The sequence below is a fragment of the Geotrypetes seraphini genome, chromosome 4 (assembly GCF_902459505.1).
Source record: "Geotrypetes seraphini chromosome 4, aGeoSer1.1, whole genome shotgun sequence".
Taxonomy (NCBI): Eukaryota; Metazoa; Chordata; class Amphibia; order Gymnophiona; family Dermophiidae; genus Geotrypetes; species Geotrypetes seraphini.
This window is the reverse complement of record NC_047087.1, coordinates 167,827,679-167,848,796: the sequence shown is the minus strand read 5'-3', so window position 1 is coordinate 167,848,796 and position 21,118 is coordinate 167,827,679. Positions and strand designations below refer to the sequence as shown.

The 21,118-nt window shown below is 45.1% G+C and overlaps 1 protein-coding gene across 4 annotated transcripts in view; it reads right to left on the bottom strand.

Moving 5' to 3' along the window:
* The window catches only part of CTCF (CCCTC-binding factor), a 336,042-nt gene that overhangs the window by 53,853 nt on the left and 261,071 nt on the right, over positions 1–21,118 (bottom strand). For 3 of the 4 annotated variants that reach the window (XM_033940988.1, XM_033940989.1, XM_033940987.1), the window contains exon 8: positions 20,886–21,068. The exons of the other annotated variant lie outside the window; for it this stretch is intronic. In XM_033940988.1, the coding sequence (XP_033796879.1) occupies positions 20,886–21,068 (183 nt within the window). The remainder of the gene's footprint in view (positions 1–20,885; positions 21,069–21,118) is intronic. 4 annotated transcript variants of the gene reach the window in all.

Here is a 21,118-nt window from a genome sequence, read left to right as displayed (position 1 = left end):
AAAGAAAGAAATATTGGATGCACAGTCAGAAGGAAGTGCAACCAGACTCATGAAATCACCAGACAACAAAGTTGAAAAAATGATTTTATTTTCAATTTAGTGATCAAAATGTGTCAGTTTTGAGAATTTATATCTGCTTTCTATATTTTGCACTATATTTGTCTATTTTTCTATAGTTATTACTGAGATGACATTGTATATTTTAAACTCCTCTGCCTGGACCTCTTTGAAAAAACCCTGAATATAAATAATTAAAATTTTCTCTGCGTAAAGTGTGCTTTGTGCTTTTTTTAATTTTGAGGTCTACAACTTCTGATCCCATGACAGAACAGTCAGTCCCTCTAGACGATAAGTAACCTCCTTTGTCAGACTGCTTGTCGTTTCCACTGTATCTCCAGCCATCATCCCCCCTTCGGCTGGACTGTTTCCTGTCATCCCAATCCTACGTTGGCTGGACAGTGTTTTTCTCTCCCCAACCGCAACCTCAGCCTTTCTTCCCATTCCTCCTACAGAAAGATCTGTATCATGGCCTGCCCCAACTCCCAACCGTACCTACCACTATTCCTACTCTATCTGATCTGGTTCAGAATTTACCTTATCAACTCACTCACACCAACCCCTATCCCTAACTCCACATTCCGTGCGGTTAAAACTAACATCCCTACAATCTCTCACCGCACACTATATGATTACTCTGATGCAGGCCCCTTCCCAATACCAGTTCTACCACCACTACGCAGACCGACCAAACCATACATACAAAAACAACAATCACTAAAAAACTAACTTACTCACACATTTGTCTAATTGATCCGGCCAACTACCAGAACCTACATGGCTTTTACTTAAATATAAGATCCATGAGGAACAAGTCCTTACTTATTAAGGACTGGTTGAAAGAAACCAGTCCCGACTTCGCTCTATTTACAGAAACATGGCTACTATCCAATAATGATATTATTATGCAAGACTGCCTTCCCCCAGGCTTCAAAATTTTATCGCTAGGGGGCTTGGGGCAGGGGGGAGGCCTAGCCATAATTTTTAAAGACAACCTACACTGCTCTATTCTAAACTCAAAATCCACTCCCAACCTAGAAATTTTTTCACTCTCACTATCGTCCAAATCCCTAGCAGCTGCGCTAACAACAACCCTGTTTTATGTTCCACCAAAAAAATGGAACCTTGCCAAGGATGACTTCTCCGAAGTTTTACTAACTAACTCTCTATCTAGCCCTTACAACCTACTGTGTGGAGATATCAACATCCACCTGGAAAAAATAGACCAACCCGAAACCACAGAACTTTGGTCACTCATCTATTCACTAGGGTACCTCATACCTCCCCCAGTTAAAACCCACCAAAGAGGCCATCAGTTAGATTTAGTTACTTTCTCCTCTAGTGAGCCACTCAACCCCAAAATATTCTGGAAACAAGAACACTGGACTGACTCACTATGGTCGGATCACAGTCTCTGCAATTTTGAACTCGATTGACAACTAAAAACTACAAGTCCAACAAATAATAACCCAAATACGAGAAATAAAAAATTCCACACTAGTAGGGGTAAAATAAATCCCGTAGAATTCTGGTCTCACTATGAGATCATATCAGATCAAAACGAACAAGCCGATCAATTTATGAACTCCTGGATTAATGATAGCACCAATATCCTAAATAAAATGGCTCCCATTAAAACACGCAGAAAGAGACTTAAAAACCTAGAGGGCTGGTTTGACACAGAACTGCTAATGCTAAAGAGAGACCTAAGAAAATCGGAAAGACTCTGGCTAAAATCAGGATCACAAGAGCACAGAATCGCCTGGAGACAAAAATTAAAAATCTACAAAAATCGGACCAAAGAAAAACACAAAAACTTCTATGCCCTCAAAATCGGCGACATCTCAACCAACAGTAGCAACCTTTTTAAGCTGGTAAATGATCTATACAATATAGAAACATTTATCGACACACCCGAAGAGCCCACTCTAACTGCAAACAGCATGGCGGATTTCTTCATCTCCAAAATACAAAAACTAAGATCCTCCCTCACCGACCCAACCAAGCCCCACTGGTGTTACCCCATTCTACTAGACTCAGACGACTCCAGAGCCGACCTATTCTGGAATACATTCTCACCCATTGACTGGCAAACTTTTAGTAAACACTACAATAAGTATGCCAATTCCTACTGCAGACTAGATACCTGTCCCCCTAATGTCATGAAATTAGCCCCAATCAATTTTAAGGCCAAAATGATGATTTGGATCAACTCTCTACTATCCTCTGGGAAGTTCCCAGTAGAACAAGGGCACATTATGATTACACCAATTAAGAAAAATATTAAAGAGCCATCTAACACTGCATCCAACTTCAGACCTATCGCCAATATCCCCCTGACTACCAAAATAGCATAAGGAATAGTAAACACTAAACTCAACACATACTTAGAAAAACACAATATCTTACATGACAACCAATCCGGTTTCCGGTCAGGTCACAGCACTGAAACAATTTTAGCTTCTCTGCTTGATTACCTTCATCAACTATTCAGCCAAGGCTCAAGCACTCTAATAATGCAACTCGATCTGATTAGCGCATTTGACTTGGTTGACCATGCCACTCTACTAGACTGTCATGGGCCAGACACCGCCCATCTCTACCTAATCTCCACCCCAGACCCCGCCCTCATAATAGTACTAATTGCACCTTGCACGTCGCATGCCTCATCTGGAAGCCTTCCCTCTGATGTTGCAACGTCAGACAAAAGGCTTCCAGTTCAGGTGCAGGATGCCCGTAGGAGCCACTGCCCGTGGCTTTGTGCACTGAATCAGTTAGGAAGAGGGAGCTGGCTCGAAGATAACGCCACATCGATCGCACCGTGTACCAGCGGTTGACGAACACTATTTTGGGCCTGATGCATGTGCTGGCCCTGTGGACTGGCAGGAAATTTCTGTGGACCGGCACTGGTCCATGGACCAGTGGTTGAAGAACACTGGTCTAGAGCACCTTTCAAAAATCTGGCAATGTCTGGATATGATATCTTAATGTACAACCCAATAATTATTATCTGTTGATTACTCAATTAATTGATCTTATATAAAGTTTTACTTCCAAAGATATTACAAAAATATTACTCTTCAACCAATGTTATTTATATCAATTTAAGACATTTGTATGGACCTTCTGTTTGTAACTAGGCACCACACTGCCGGTTATTTTATTCTGCATCAGTCCAGATTTAATTACTTCTTTGACTATTTCATTCTGTATTTTTTATTTTCTTTCATGTATTTGGATTTTTTTTAAAAACGATATATCAATTGTTTTTTTTATATATAACTCAAGCCTAATAGTTTTCATATTCCTATTAGCGCTGTGATTATAGGGAACCCGTCACTTATCTTAACAGTAGACAGTTCCTCCTGCACCTCCCCTCCATGGAGGAACAATTGATACATCGTTTTTAAAAAAAATCCAAATACATGAAAGAAAAGAAAAAATACAGAATGAAATAAAGTCAATGAAGTTATTAAATCTGGACTGATGCAGAATAAAGTAACCGGCAGTGTGGTGCCTAGTTACAAACAGAAGGTCCATACAAATGTCTTAAATTGATATAAATAACATTGGTTGAAGAGTAATATTTTTGTAATATCTTTGAAAGTAAAACTTGATATAAGATCAATTAATTGGATATGATACCAACATAGGTCTATGGTCCTGAGTTCTGAAACAAGAGAGCCCCGCAACTTGGACTCAAAGGAAAGCCTTGGTGAGGCCCTTGTCAAGACTGACTTAGAGAAAAGCCAACACCACTGAAACAAGAGCTGAAAATGGTTCCACATGTTCTTGGGCATACCAATGCTGGAAAGGCAGAAACTATAGTTGACTTCTTAGACTTAAGAAAGGTGGCAAGGACCACGCCTGAATATCCTCTGTGCTCTAGCGCCTCACATTCAATAGCCATGCTTTAAAAACAACACGATCCGGATTGTCACTAGAAGCATTTCAGGCCATTGTCCAGCACTGGGGTTGTCCCTAATTCGAAAAACAAGAAGGCAGTCCAATTCTTCAGCTGAAAATTCTAGCCCAGTAGCGAGGGTCTAGACATGTTAGTCCAGCTGTGGCTTCAGGGCATCCTATTGTACATCTTTCCTCCCTGGCTCATGATAGACTGAGTTGTTAAATAGATCTCAGGCCTTGGTACGCAGATCTGATGTGCCTTCATTCAGGCTATGGCCTCCATTTACAAGTGCATCCAGACCTGCTTTCGCAGGGTCCTGTTTGTATAGATAGTAACTATGTTACTATCTATACAAACAGGACCCTGCGAAAGCCATCCCATTCGTTAATTCTATCTCTGAAACTATTCCTAAAGCTTCAGAAGCCATAAACGTGATGGAGCACTGGATGACAACCTTTAGGCTCAAACTTAATTCAGAAAAGACAACTTTCTTCGTTGCTTCGCCACATCCGCTTGACACCAAATCACCACTATGTATCAATAATCTTAATTACCCTATCCAACCTACCATAAAGATACTAGGTGTAACTTTGGATCAGTGCCTAACCATGAGAGACCAGGTGGACTCCTTGATCAGAAAGGGATTTTTCACTCTCTGGAAACTCAGATCCATTAAAGCTTATTTCGATACAGCGGCATTCAGAACCCTAGTCCAATCCCTCGTACTGAGTCTACTTGACTACTGTAACATCGCCTATTTAGCAATTTCCCAAAAGAACATGCAGCGTTTACAATTGATGCAAAATGCAGTGATCAAACTGATCTTTGGGCTGAGGAAGTTTGACCACGTGACACCCGGAGGAGTGTGTGGCGCAGTGGTTGGAGGAGGAGTGTGTGGCGCAGTGGCCTCAGCACCCTGCGGTTGTGGGTTCAAACCCCGCCGCTACTCCTTGTGACCCTGGGCAAGTCACTTAATCCTCCATAGCCCCAGGTACGTTAGATAGATTGTGAGCCCGCCGGGACAGATAGGGAAAATGCTTGAGTACCTGATTGTGAAAACCGCTTAGATAACCTTGATAGGCGGTATATAAAATCCTAATAAACTTGAAACTTACTACTGGCAGCTGCATTGGCTGCCAATGGAGGCGCGCGTAAAGTTTAAATTTGCCTGCTTCTGCTTCAAAGCACTACACGGACTTGCCCCTAAATATATAACTGACCTTTTCGTCTTCTCAGCCAACAGACACAAGAGAAGCTCACACTCCAACTTCATTTCCCCCCCAGTGAGAGGTTGTAAACTGAAAAAAACCACCATGAACATCTTCTCTTGCACCAAGCAGCATCATGGGGTAAAGACCTAGAACAATTGCTTTCGCCCACTACTTATGAGGAATTTAGGAAACGTCTGAAAACACACCTGTTCCTAAAGTATCTAGACAACTGATCCTCTCTTCTCTCTCCCCTCTATAGCGATTAACTTGTTCTATTGATCACTCTCTCCTCAAAAATGGATTTCCTGTCCTATTAACCCTATTTCTTCCTCCCCTCTTAAAGTAAATCAATTTGTACCTTTTCTTAATCTTTGTAAACCGCATAGAACTTCACGGTATTGCGGTATATAAGCTGTTATTATTATTATTATTATATTCAAGAGCAAGAGAACGCATCTTGAAATAAGAATGTTTTTAAATTGGTCTTAAATTTATCGATAGATTTCTCATGACGGATTTGAGATGGCAGTGCGTTCCATAAAGTAGGGGCAACTACAGAAAAATTGGTTTTCCTGGTATAGAAAAATTCCTTGATAGAAGGAACGGAAAGCAAGTTCTGATCAGCAGATCTGAGTGTCCTTGAGGGGCAGAAAGGGATAAGAAGCTTATCTAGAAAGGGAGGTTGATGGGAAAGTTTGATTTTGAAAACTAGCATGATTGTTTTGTATGTGATGCGATGTGTTAAGGATAGCCAGTGAGCTTCTTTCAGAAGAGGGGGTGACATGATCATATTTCCCTAACTTGTATATAAGTTTTATGGCCGTGTTTTGTATAAGTTGTAGCCGTTGTAGTTCTTTTTGAGGGATCCAAGGTCTGTTTGCTGAGGAAGTTGGCCTGAACACAGTCCACACCAGCGACATGCGCTGCCATCAGTGCCTGAAGATGTGAAAAGAGCTCCACCCAGTGCGTTAGTAAAGTATGTTGCTCAAGCCGGCCAAACCTGCCTGCCTGCAGTCGCATGTGTGTGGGCGGAAGCTTCTCCTGAAGCAACTTCCTGTTGCATCAGAGGAGAAGTTTCCGCTCACACACACGCGACTGCAGGCAGGCAGGCAGGCAGGCTCGGCCGGCTTGAGCAACTTACTTTACTAACATGCCACGAAGGTAAGGGGGAGGGAGGGGGATTCTCGGGCTGCGTGAGGGGGTGCTGAAGGGCGGTGAGGTGGTGAGAGGGAAGGGTGGTGGTGGGGAGAAGGCACTGGAAGGGAAATGGGGAAAACAAGTGTGGGCAGAAGACGCTGGAAGAGAAATGGGGAAAACAAGAGTGGGTAAAAGACACTGGAAGGAAAATGGGGAAAACAAGAGTGGGGAGAAGACATTGGAAGGGAAATGGGGGAGACAAGAGTGGGCAAAAGACGCTGGAAGGGAAATGGGGAAGACAAGAGTGGGCAGAAGACGCTGGAAGGGAAATGGGGAAGACAAGAATGGGCAGAAGACGCTGGAAGGGAAATGGGGAAGACAAGAATGGGCAGAAGACGCTGGAAGGGAAATGGGGAAGACAGAGTGGGGAGAAGACAGAGATGCCAGACTATGGGGGGAACGGAGGGAAGAAGATGGGTGCCAGACCAATTGGGGGGGGGGTGTGTGTGAAGGGAGAGGCACAGCAACAGAGCAAATGGAAGACGCTGAGAGAAGACAGACAATGGATGGAAGGAATTGAATGAGAAAATGAAGAAAGCAAAAACCAGACAACAAAGGTAGAAAAAAAAAATTCTATTTATTTCCTTTTTTTTTTTTTTTTTTTTGCTTTAGGTTAAAGTAGTATATTAATTGTGTTGATAAAAATTTATAAACAAAGCCCTGCCAGCTGAACATCTTTCTCTGGTTCAGCAGCCAGAACTTTGACTTATAAGGAAAGAATAAGCTAAATATTGCAGTACTGGATGCTACGGGGACAGGGCGGTGAAGGGGATGGTGGTCTAGGGATGGGGTAGTGATGGGGACAGAATTTTTCCCCGTGTCATTCTCTAATTTTAGATACTAGTTTGTCTATGAAATTTCAGATCTCAAAGATTCTATGGCTTTTTTTCATGCAAAGGAAGTAGAGGGTTAGCATATTGCCTCTTATTGGCCTACTTACCTGACAAAGAAATCGAATCACTGACCAAGTTGGCAGTGGGTCCAGAGGACCAGCACATTGCAAGCTCTGAATAAGTTCTATATTCTTGCACAGAGTAGGCCAAATGCTCTATTGATGTTTCTACTTGGGATAAGTGCTGTAAAAGCTTTTTACATGCTAATGCCTAAGTGGTGTTTCTACTGAGAATAAGACTCCTGATGCAGGCCAGTTGGGCCAAAACATGTACGTGTCGATTCATTGAGTGTGAATAAAGCAAATCATGAGACACACCAGCCTACCCGGTTTCTTTGGACATCTCCACTGTTTGTTCATCTATAGCAGTGCATCTCGAAACTGTGTGCTGAGGTACACTAGTGTGCCTCCTGAGATTCCAAGTGTGCTGTGGTAAAGCCAGCGCTGCCCGATTCACGAATGCCTGCATGTTTCCCCCTTCTCTCTAGCGTCCTCCGGCTTCCCCCCTGGCTTCCCGGTCCCACCTTTAAAGCTAATTATAGTAGCCTGCAGAGGATTGCCGGTAGGTAAAATTATTTTATTTTAAATATAGTGATTGAAATGTGTCAGTTTTGAGAATTTATATCTGCTGTGCATATTGTGTTTATATGAAAAATGAAAGGAAAAAACTGCATTACAATTAGTAAAGGGGATGGGATCTGGGGCAGTGCTTGGGTGGGCCTAGGGAGGTCTGTGGTTGGGGTACTCAGTTGATATTTGTTAGACTTAGGGGGTATTTAGCTTGAAGTAGTTGAGAAACACTGCTGCAGGCAATCAGCTGGCGCCAGTGCCTCTCCTTCTCTCCGGCCCTCTTCCCTGCTGACACCCCCTACTGCCGTTTTATCTGGAGAGCCTCTGCACATGCACGGACGTCAATGTGATGATGTTACGCATATGCGCGATGTCATTATGGCGACGACCACGCAATTCTGGGTGCCTCAAGCCGTGGCCACTACCTTTAGTGTGTCCCGGCTTGAGAAAGTTTGAGAGACATTGGTCTATAGATTAAAACTTATTAGATATCTACATGAGTTGCTGAATTTTGAGAACTTTCATCAGGTGTTGCATGCAATGATACGTATTTCTTTGTTTTGATTTATTGTTGTGATAGGCCCACACTCTCGTAACCTCATGCTTAAATTACTGCAATCTACTTCTAACTGGTCTCCCACAGTGCTGCCTCTCCCCCCTGCAATCTATGCAAAACTCATCTTCTACCAACCTCACTACACTCATGTCACCCCTCTCCTTAAATCACTTCACTGCCTCCCTATCTGCCTTTGCATACAGTTCAAGCTCCTATTGCTGACCTACAAGTGTGTTCATTCTGCTGCCTCACAATATCTATCCTCTTTCCCTTTCCTTATACACCTCCCAGAGAACTCCATTCATTAGATCAACTGCTCTTAGCTGTATCCTTCTCCTCCATTGCCAATTCCAGACTTCGTTCCTTTCATCTAGCTGTCCCCTATGCCTGGAATAAATTACCTGAGTTTGTCCACCAAGCCCCTTCCCTTACATTGTTTAAAAGCAGACTGAAAACCCACCTTTTTGATATAGCCTTCAATCCATAACCCTACTCCTCACTGCCCTCCAAACCCAGCCAGCAGATTAACAATTCCCCTTAAATATATCCATGATAACCTGTTTGTCTTTCAAGCAGAGACTGTCTTCTTTGCCACTCTGTACTGCGCTGCGTATGTCTGGTAGCACTATAGAACATGATGGCATATAAAGGCCAAATTGCCCATCTCCAAAGGGATGCATCTACAGGAGATTCCTTGACAGAACTTTCTCTTTCCAAGCTGGCAGATGGAATGATTGCATTACCTCCCTCATCTCATCTGCTCCATCCTACCAATTCTTCAGGAAATCTCTCAAATCTTACCTCTTTGAAAAATTTCTCTAACCCCTTCCCTCCCGGCCAAATGGACCAATCTTCAACCACCTCTCTTCCTCCCCCCCGGTCTTTCCCTTTCCTCCCCCCTCAATCCAATGTACTTCCTTTCCTCCGGCTTCTCCTTCCCCTCTCGGTACTCTCCTGTAATTGAAACTGATTACCATTATACTTGACAATTAATTCTCTGTATCTTCGTTGTGTATGTACAGTCTCTTGCATTGTGAACCGCTCTGAACTGTTTGTGGTATTGCGGTATACAAAAATAAAGTTATTATTATTATTATCTAGTCTGCCCATCTGCAGTAACCATTATCTCTTTCTCTCTCCGAGAGATCCCATGTGCCTATCCCAGGCCCTCTTGAATTCAGACACAGTTTCTGTCTCCACCACCTCTTCTGGGAGACTGATAAAATAATTAATAGTAGTAATAGTAGTAGAATACAGTTCCACATCATCATGGTCGCACCAATGTTGGAAGAAGAGACCGAGGTTGACTTCTTAGACTTGAGAAGAGTCTCAATGATCATATCAGAATAGCCTTCTTATTCAAGCGGTGCATGCTCACGATCGACCGCAGTTAATACAGCAGCCAAACTTATCTTTGGAAAGAGAAAGTACGATCATGTGTCTCTGTTATTGAGAAAGCTTCATTGGCTCCCAGTTTGTTATAGGATACAGTTTAAGTGTGCATGTATTGTTTTTAAATTCCTTTATGGATTATTGAACCTTCAAGCCCTCTATGCTGGAATGCTATTAGATACTGTCATTCAAGGATTACAATAATTTATAAATTATCATTTCCATCTTCTAGAGCAGTGATTCCCAACCCTGTCCTGGAGGAACACCAGGCCAATCGGGTTTTCAGGCTAGCCCTAATGAATATGCATGAGAGAGATTTGCATATGATGGAAGTGATAGGCATGCAAATTTGCTTCATGCATATTCATTAGGGCTAGCCTGAAAACCCGATTGGCCTGGTGTTCCTCCAGGACAGGGTTGGGAACCACTGTTCTAGAGGACTTAAATGTTCCGGGAAATTTAGCAAAACTTTGTCATTTAAATTGGTGGAAATTTGGAATAAACTGCTAGACTCTAAGACTGTTAAGTCAGTTACAGCAATTTCGGAAAGATCTAAAAATTTGGTTGTTTACACAATAGTTATTCAGACAAGTTCCTCCAACTATTTAAATATCTATCTAATCCTAACTAATAGTACTCTTTCCATTCGATCTACTAGATATTATCTTATTTCTAATTAATTGTAAACTGAATCAAGTTCCTTCAAGAAATGATTCGGTATATAAATTGAAGATTAGATTAGATTGGACCCTGAAACCAGAGGCCGCACCCTTTGTGACGATGCATCAGATCTGTTTACCGAGGCCAATCTGGAGACACCAGAATGACACTGCTCTGATGGGCTGCTATCCACTGAAAGACTCAGCCTATCATGGGCCAGGGAGGAAAGACATACAACAGGATTCCCTGAGGCCATGGCTGGACTAGGGCATCTAGCTTGTTGCTTCCAGGCTTGACTTCGACTGAATAACCTGTCTGCTAGTTTATTTTTCACCGTTGCCATGAGGTCAAATCGTGGATGACCCCCAGCACAGAACAATGGCCTGAAACACTGCAAGAGACAGTGTCCACTTGGCTGGATCCAAGGTCTGTCTGCCTGAACATTGTCCACTCCCGCTACATATGCTGCCAAAAGCACCTGGAAATGACACTCCGCCCAGTAGAAGAGTAGATGAGCTTCCAGAACTTTCTGGTGATTGACCTATGCTATTGCTGTCACATTGTCGGAGAAAACCCTTATCGCTTGGCTCTCCATAGTCTTCTGTAGTCTCACCAGAGCTAATTGAATGGCGTGCAGCTCTACTCGGTTGATTGACCACTTTTTCTGTGTGGACGCAGAATGCAATGGGCTCTCCAGCCTCAGAGACTGGCATCGGTCATAACTACCACCCAGAAAGTGATCCGTAGAGGCATGCCCAAGAAAAGTGTCTGAGGCCACAGCCACCAACACTCATGCTAGCTCGAGCCTCAGGCTTCTGTCATGTGTTCATCTATGGGGACCAGTGGGAGAGCAATGCGTACTGGAGGAGACGAATGTGATATCTCACCCAAGGCACATTGATTGCAGCCGTCATGGACTCTAAGACCTGGAGATAGTCCCATGCTGACAGAGCTGCCTCGTCCAGGAGACAGGAAATCTGAGAGCACTGCTGTGGTAAACAAAACAGGGACTACATCGTGTCAAATGGCTTTCTGTAATTCACAAGCCATTCCAGGACTTACAAGACACGGAGCACCTGATCCACTATTCTCTGACCCTCAGGGAATGAGGGAGCCCTGATCAGCTAGTCGTCCAAGTAGGGATGAACCTGTAAACCCATCTTGAACAGGTAAGCTGCTAATACCACCATTACCTTGGTGAAGGTATGAGAAGCTGTCACTAGGCAAAAAGGAAGAGCTGAAAATTGGTAAAGATTTACCAGCACATGAAATCTGAGAAACTTGCGGTGGTCTGAGAAGATGGGAATGTGCAAGTAGGCCTCTGTCAGATCCAGAGAGGATAGGACCTCCCCTGGAGCAACTGCCGGAATAATTGATCGAACCATCTCTATGTGGAGACGCAGCACTGAGCACTGCATGCACGTGCATAAGGTCCAGGATGGGTCTCCAATCGTTGGAGCCTTTCTTTGACAACAATGAAGTATATGGAGTATCTGCCTGAGCCCGAGTCTTCGGGCAGTACTATTTCTATGGCCTGAATATCCAATGAGTACTGGACTGTGGCTTGCACTCTGACAGCATTTTCTGGGTGTCTTGTCGAAGAGTCCACAAACCAATCTGTCAGAGGTCAGGCAAATGCCCACTTGTAGCTGAACTGGATTATGTCTAAGACCCAGGTCTGCAGGAACTCTGAGAGTCTGCCCCCTATATGGAGTGGGAAAGCCCCTGGCTTTGCATCAATGCAACTTCTTGGCCACTCAAGAAGTGGAGGACCAGTTACGTTTGGATCCCAAGAACCTCTGCCTGTAACCAGGGAAGCTCTCCGTGATATGGAACTGGAATACTATCAAGATTTCCTGGATCCACAAAAATTAGACCCTCCTCAGCCCCTAGAGGCTCTTGGTTTGCTGTCAGAGAAGGTCAGCGGTGCCTGTACACCACAGAATTCACAAGATTATCCAGGCCATTACCAAACAACTGCCCCTTAAAGGGAAGTCTCGCAAAAGTAGCCTTAGAGGTGGAAACACTAGCCCACTATCTGACCCAGATCATTCTATGAGTAGAAATAGAATAAGCTGACGCTTTAACCAGGACCCACAGAATGTCATACAGGACGTCAATAACATAAGCCATACCAGAGAACAAAACTTGAGGAGATGGCTCGATGGCCTCAGACAAGTGTGTGGGACAAAGGACGCCGCTGAGGCAGCTTTGACACACAGAGCCATTGCCTGGAAAAGCCTCTTGAGAACATCTAGCTAGCGGTCCTGCATATCCTTGAGCACCACGCCATCTTTGCTCGGGAGATGAGCTTGGTAACCTGAGCAACCAGGGAATCCATTCTAGGCTGACTGAAAAGCTGCTGATACTCCTGTGCCATAGGATATAAGAGCTGCCCTCCACCCCCCACCCCCCCGGAGCATCCCTCTGCTCCGAAATGAGGATGTTAACATCCAGATGCCAGGGAAACGTTGTGGACCGACTTCTCACTCCACGCATGAAGGAAGAGGAGGTAGAAGGAGCTGGCAGGAGAAGGCAGCGTTTCAGGCAGGAGGAAAGAGGAGCATGTGGGGAGGCAGAGGAAGCGCTGAGGAGCACCGGACCACTTCGTGGAGGCTGAGGGGCACAGATTCACTTCGGGGCAGAGGCGAGAGAGAAGCTCCGCCCACCCCCACCGCGTCAGCGACTCGCGACCGGGCTCCTCCATTAAAGGAGGCGAGCCAACGGGCGAAGCGCTGATCGGGTGCAGGCAGGCAGGAGAAGGCAGCGTTTCAGGCAGGAGAAGAGAGGAGCACGTGGGGAGGCAGAGGAAGCGCTGAGGAGCACCAGACCACTTCAGGGCGGCTGAGGGGCGCAGATTCACTTCGGGGCAGAGGCGAGAGAGAAGCTCCGCCCTCCCCCTCCGCGTCAGCGACTCGCGACCGGGCTCCTCCATTAAAGGAGGCGAGCCAACGGCGTGCAGCTGTTCAGTGCACGGCGAAGGCGAGCGGCAAAGGCGCTCGCCTTAGCGAGAGCGCCTTTGCGAAGAGCCTTAAGAAGAGCCAAACTACATAGGACAACAATACCCTAGGGCAACAAGCGGACCTCTCAAACACACTATCCCTTCACCCTAATCGTATAAACTCTCATACTTACTCACAGACAGAAACCCTCTCAGACATCTCAAACTCTCAGTCTCTCAGACACCCTTATCTCAGACACCCTTATCTTTCAAGCACTAGACACCCCAATCTTTCAACTCTCAGACAACCTAATCTTTTAAATCTCACACCTGTTTTTTTTTTCTAATTTTCCTAATTCTCTACCTTACTGACAGGCAGACCTCATTTACAACTCAGCAATGGCAGGGAGGACAAGAAGCGCGAAGTCTACAATCAAGACCAGTATTCCAGTCGCTATGGGGATCCAGGAAGCGACCACGGACTGCATGCAGAAGGAGGAGGACCCAGGACGATGGACAGAGGTCTCTGTGCAGACTGAGACCATCCCCCGGCGCTACACTACAGTTTCTACACATACGGAGGAGGCCACGCAGCTGGATGGCGATCTCATGCAGGAACTAAGGAGCCTCAGGGAGGAGGTGATACGCCTGAGAAGCATCCGAGAGGACGAGGCCTACATCGACGGAGTCGTCCAGGAGATGTCCCAAATCACCGAGCAGGCCCTTCACAAGTCCATCCTCGAGACACCCAAATCATCAGCTTCGAAACCAACAATTGGGATACAGGAAATGGCTAGCGCCACTGACTCCTGGCAGCTGGTGACCTCCTCCACGGGCAAACATAGGAGACACCCCCCTCCCTCTTTCAATCTCTTCATCTTCTTCTTCTTACCAACAGGGCAACTATACATCAACCCCTCAACTCACCCTGCGAAACAGATTCCAGATTCTTCAGGAAGAAACTGCCGATGAGGAACGAGAGCAGGAACAGGAGCAGGCCTAACACACAGCTCCATCTCCAGGGACAACTGACCGGCTCCCCCCAAAGAAACGCACAGTAATAGTCATCAGGGATTCCATGATGAGGGGCACCGAGGGACCAATTTGCAGACCGGATATGCAATCTAGAGAGGTCTGCTGTCTACCAGGAGCCAGGATACGAGATGTCACCGCCAGACTGGATAGACTACTCACACCCCAAGATCACTTTCCTATGCTTCTTGTCCACATAGGAACCAACGATACTGCCAGGAACACACCGGAGACCATCACCAGTGATTTTGGAGCACTGGGTGAGAGGCTGAAGCAGACAGGAGCACAGGTGGTTTTCTCATCGATCCTCCCAGTCAGAGGCAAAGGAAGAGCCAGAGATGAACGTATCCTGAGGACGAATGAGTGGCTACAGGGATGGTGCCGGGATATGAACTTCGGATTCCTACACCACGGGGAAGCGCTACAAGGACCAGACGGACTCCATCTAACCAGCAGGGGAAAGAACGTCTTTGGACACCGACTAGCCCGCTTGCTTCACAGGGCTTTAAACTAGGTAAGTCGGGGGAGGGTACCCCCATTCACATATTAGTACAGAAAGGAATTACCCTGATGAGGTGAGTCGTATCTCCACTTCCGTGTCCAAGGTAAGTACACACATTGCAAACAGTTCTTTAGGAGTCACACCGACTCGGGTAGGATACGCCTCACAGGGACTTAGCAAACACAAGATATGGAGGGCCATGTATGTCAATGCACACAGTTTAGGCAACAAAATTCTAGAACTGGAGGCTGAAATAAGGAATGCCGACCTAGATGTGGTGGCGATATCTGAAACTTGGTTCACTGACTCACACGGGTGGGATATGGCCATACCGGGCTACAATCTACTTCGTCAGGACAGAGAGGGCAGGTTAGGAGGGGGGTAGCTCTATACATTAAAGAGGACATCAAAACCACCAGGATCACAGATGTCAAGTACACCGGGGAATCCCTCTGGGTAAACCTGGCAAGAGGCAGAGAAAAATGCCTGTACCTAGGTGTGGTATACAGACCCCCAAGACAACTGGAAGAATTGGACGCAGAATTAATTGAAAACATAGAGAATATCTCTCTACGAGGAGAAGCTGTACTGCTGGGGGACTTCAATATGCCTGATGCAGACTGGAACTCATTTTCAGCGATGACCAGCGGCAGCAGGAGTCTCCTAACCTCCATGAGGGGAGCACATCTCAAACAAATGGTAACGGAGCCCACTAGGGCCCAGGTGATCCTCGACCTGGTACTCACCAACGGGGAAAGCGTCTCAGAAGTCTCAGTAGGAGATACACTAGCCTCCAGCGACCACAACATAGTATGGTTCAATCTTAGGAAAGGCTTTCCTAGATCAAACACGAAAACAAAGGTACTCAATTTCCGGGGCACTGACTTCGCACGCATGGGAGATTTCGTCCATCGGACGCTACAGGACCAAGCGGAGACCGATGATGTAGAAGCTAAATGGTTAACACTGAAATCAACCATACATGAAGCAACTAGCCACTTCATAAAATCAGTAAATAAAACAACAAAGAAACAATAAACCCCAATCGTTCACAGCAGAGAATTCGCACCTCATTAAGGAGAAGAAAAAAGCGTTTCTCTCCTACAAGTGCACAGCGAAAAGAGAGGCAAAGGTAGCATATAGGACCAGGTCTGCAGCGGTCATAATGGCAGTTAGGGAGGCCAAACTACGAGTGGAAGAAACTCTGGCAAAAAACATTAAAAAGGGGGACAAATCCTTCTTCAGGTATATTAGTGATAGAAAAAAGAACACAGGCGGGATATTACGCCTTAGAAGACCGGACGGATGTTACGTGGAAGCAGATTCCGATAAAGCCGAACTACTAAACGAATACTTCTGCTCAGTCTTCACCTGTGAGGCACCAGGACACGGGCCGCTGTTGAAGGCAACACAAAGCACAGAAGACCCGTTTCAGAATTTTGAGTTCACACCAGGTGAAGTTTACAGTGAACTGGCAAGACTCAAGGTAAACAAAGCCATGGGAGCAGACAATTTGCACCCAAGAGTGCTCAGAGAATTGAGTGAGGTCCTGGCGGAACCGTTGGCTGTTCTATTCAATCTCTCCCTAAGTAGGGGGAAAGTTCCCCTGGACTGGAAATTAGCTAACGTCGTTCCTCTGCATAAAAAAGGTTGCAAGGCAGAGGCTGCAAACTATAGACCGGTGAGTCTCACATCAATAGTGTGCAAACTCATGGAAACACTAATTAAAAGCAAATTGGACAAGATCTTGGATGAAGGGAATCTTCGGGATCCCAGTCAGCATGGATTCACCAAGGTTAAGTCCTGCCAATACAATCTCATCAGCTTCTTTGACTGGGTAACAAGAAAGTTGGACTTGGGAGAGTCTTTGGACGTCGTGTACCTGGACTTCAGTAAAGCTTTTGACAGTGTCCCGCACCGCAGGCTGCTAAGCAAGATGGAATCGATAGGGTTAGGAGAGACACTAACTGCATGGGTCAAGGTTTGGCTGAGTGGCAGACTTCAAAGGGTGGTGGTTAATGGTACCCTCTCTAAAACATCGGAGGTCGCCAGTGGAGTACCGCAGGGCTCGGTCCTGGGTCCACTCCTTTTCAACATATTCATAGGGGATCTGACTCAAGGGCTTCAAGGTAAAATAACACTATTCGCCGATGATGCCAAACTATATAATATAGTAAGTGAATGTGGTTTACAGAATTATATGGCGCAGGACCTGCTTACATTAGAAAGTTGGTCCTCAACCTGGCAGCTAGGCTTCAATGCTAAGAAATGTAAGGTCATGCACCTCGGAAGCGGAAATCCATGCAAGACGTACTGCTTGAACGGAGAAACTTTAACTAGGACTTCAGCAGAATGAGATTTGGGAGTAATCATCAGTGCAGACATGAAAACTGCCAATCAAGTGGAGAAGGCTTCATCTAAGGCAGTGGTTCTTAACCTGGGTTCGATCGAACCCCAGGGTTCGGTGAGTCAGTCTCGCAGGTTCGGCGCAGGTCAAAACACACCTCCGACTCATATAGCGCTTCGGTCATGTTCAATCATCTATCAGTTATTCAGTGATTTTGATCAAGACTGATCGTGTACTCGGTTTCTTGATCTATCAATCAACAGCAGAAGTCACACTGATTTGCAGTAAATTTCATTATTATGTTATTATTATTTGAAATATAGGTGAACTTTTTTGTTTTCAAAATTGATATTATTTTTTCCCTCACTGTATACCTATGTTTTGAATTTGTAAAAATCATATTTTATTTTTCCAATAAAGAAGGGTTCGGTGAACACACATATGATACTGGTGGGGTTCAGTACCTCCAACAAGGTTAAGAACCACTGATCTAAGGCAAGGCAGATATTGGGTTGTATCAATAGAAGTTTCGTCAGCCGAAAGCCTGATGTCATTATGCCGTTGTACAGGGCCATGGTGAGACCGCATCTGGAATACTGTGTGCAGTTCTGGAGGCCACATTACAGTAAAGATGTGCGCAGAATTGAATCGGTTCAGCGTACGGCCACCAGGATGATCTCGGGACTCAAGGGTCTCTCGTATGAAGAGAGAATGAACAAATTGCAGCTCTACACTCTCGAGGAACGTAGGGAGAGGGGAGACATGATCGAAACATTTAAGTACCTCACGGGACGTGTCGAAGTGGAAGACGATATTTTCTTTCTCAAGGGACCCTCGGCCACAAGAGGACACCCGCTCAAATTCAGTGGAGGAAAATTTCATGGCGACACCAGAAAGTATTTCTTCACAGATCATTGGAACAAGCTTCCAGTGCAGGTGGTCGAGGCAAGCAGCGTGCCAGACTTTTAAGAATAAATGGGATACCTAAGTGGGATCCCTGCGAGGGTCAAGATAAGGAAACTGGGTCATTAGGGCTTAGACAGGGGGTGGGTAAGCAGAGTGGGCAGACTTGATGGGCTGTAGCCCTTTTCTGCCATCATCTTCTATGTTTCTATGTAAATGCAACTCATGTAGGGACTCCGAGATAAGATCCGGTAAGCCCACAGATTTAAAGAAGCGCAGAACCGAAGGATCATCCCCCGGTTCAGAGGCTAGAGCAGGATCCCGAGAGCCAGCATACATTCCAGGGTCCCCAGCCATGGAAAAAACATCTCTCAAATATAAGGGATCTGCAAAATGGTCATCATCATCTGCATAAGCAGGATCTCCCAAACCTGGAATAGCAACAGACTATGAAGAAGACATGTCCCGGGAGGCAAAGCTCCTGGGAGACTGCGCAGGAGAAGCACGGCTCTCATGATAGGCATTCCACAAAAATTTCAGGAAGTCTGAGAAAGCCTCTGGAATATGGAGTATAGAGTCACTCCCAGAGACTTAGCCTTGCATTTCTTGGGCTGTGGGGCGTCTGTGTCCTGTCACATGGACCTTTCAGCATTGCTGGGCCCTGAAAAAGGAAAAAGCTGCTCCAATTGACTAGCCATTCTGTCACCTGCTTAGTCAGGGAAGAAGCTAAGCTTGTCGCTCCCACATCTCCCAGCTGCACCACATGGCACGTGGTACAAGGATGCTCCTGAGGTGCATATTTTGCGCAAACTTGACTATCAGAGCCCAGGGACTCCATCCTGACAAGTTTTGAGGCAAATTGCAGTTTTGGAAGTGCAGGGAACTTGAAAAAAAAAAAAAAAAATTGCTAAAATCAAAATGGTCACTACTACAATTTTTGCATCAAAAATCACAATTTAAACACATTTAACCAAGTTTAAAAATGGTGATTTTAGGATTTTTCAGGTGAGGGAACACAGGGGGACATGCAGAAACCTTTACATTGTCAAATTTCATCCCCCACCTCCCCAATTCACTTCACAGGCTATTAACAGCCTTACACACTGTGACCTGTGTTGGAAATGTGCTACAGACTGCCTTAGCTCTTTACAGTAGCTGGTAAGAGAAGAATCAGACTCAAGCCAGGAATGCCTCCTCGACACTGATCTTCAGGCTGCTAGTCAGATACGGAGCCACCCCAATGGACCGACGGATGCTCACTCAAAGGGTGGGGGGAGGCAAAAACCGCAGACACTGCTAAACCTCCGATGGAAGCCTAACAGCCTGTGCGCAAACCCCTGCTTGGCAGTGGGTTAGGAAGAGCAGGGACAGCTCCAAGCTTCAAAGATACTTATGCAGGCTGGCTATCAGGTACCCTGAGGAATTGGCCTTCCAGCTGCAGACCGTAGTCGACCCTTAACAACCCGCGTCCACATCCCTGACGGATGGATCACAAAGACACCACCAAATACACCAAGCGGAATCTCACTAAATCTCGCTTGCCACCGCAAATATAACCATAATAGTACCATATTCTCAATCAAAGATTCACCCACTTGCCAAGAAAGGTACTTTACCTCCATGTCCACTATTTTAAGTCTGTATGATATGTCCACACTGTAAATGCTGAAATCTAAACCCCTTTGTCTATACTGTAAATGCTGTAAACTCTGTAATTCTCACTAAAGTATGTCCTACCCATACTATCAATCTACTCTTGTAATCAGTTCTGGGATCCTTTGGGAGAACGGGTTAAATATATGACTAACTAAATAAATTAATTAATAGTCTGCTACTTCTCTCCGCAGGTAGAGCTGAATGGGAAAGTTCTGAGCACTTAAAACAACGAGAAACTTCGAAAAGCACTGAAGAAAATAAAAAAACAGAGAGAGAACAGAAACACTCCTTCCAGTTCATGGGCAGAAGGGAAAAACTGCAGGTGGCACCAGAGTTCCCTGTGAAGTAGAGGAGAGTCAGAGAAAAAAATCCAGAGTGGATTCCTTCTGCAGATGGTTCACTGCCAGTGGAAGAGAACCCATTTGTCTAGAATGACTCACCTATTGCACTGGAAAAACAATTAGATCCACTGCAATGTCTAATGCTTTTGTATCGGATATATCATGCAATGGAGAGTATCCCTAAAATGTTGCAAGACGTACTGTGAACAAACCCTCTAACTAGCTGCTATTTCAAATTCTTTAAGATTTTCAAAACTTTTTCTCCTTAAACAAATAGTATGCCACCAGGCTCATCGTTGCCTCTGAATTTTACTGTATTGGACTTACTTGTTTATTGCCATTCCCAATAAAAAAACATGCTCTTCTCAAAAGAGCAAGAGGGATAATAAGAAGGAACAGAAGTCACAGAGGGTAAGGGACACTGGCAATCACAATGCGAAAGGAGAAATATCAGCATGCTGGCAAAAACTCTCTGGTGCATGAATGGGTTGCCAACTCCTGACCTTTACAATGAACATTTGTATTATGAGTCTTATTAACAAAAACTGGAAAAGAGAAATGTTTAACAGAATCTCATATCTTCTTTCTTTATTCTTCCTCATTATAGGCAGCTTTGTGAGGAGCTTATTTTTGTGTGTCCTTTTACTAATCTATTTAAATTATACAAGCAAACCCCCTCTTTAAATAATAATTTTTTTTTATCCCTAAAGCCGTCACATACCCTGCGAGTAAATGTCTTCCCACACTTGGAACAAACAAAGGCAGCGGGGACAAAGTTGGGGTCATGGTAGCGTTTGAAGTGCATATCAAGCAGTTGTTTCTGGCGGAAAGTTTTATCACAATGGCTGCAGGCATAAGGCTTTTCTCCAGTATGGGTACGCTTGTGCATGATCATGTGCCGTTCCTATAAAGAAACAAACGTAGTAATTAAAAAAAACTAAGCACATAAGAGAT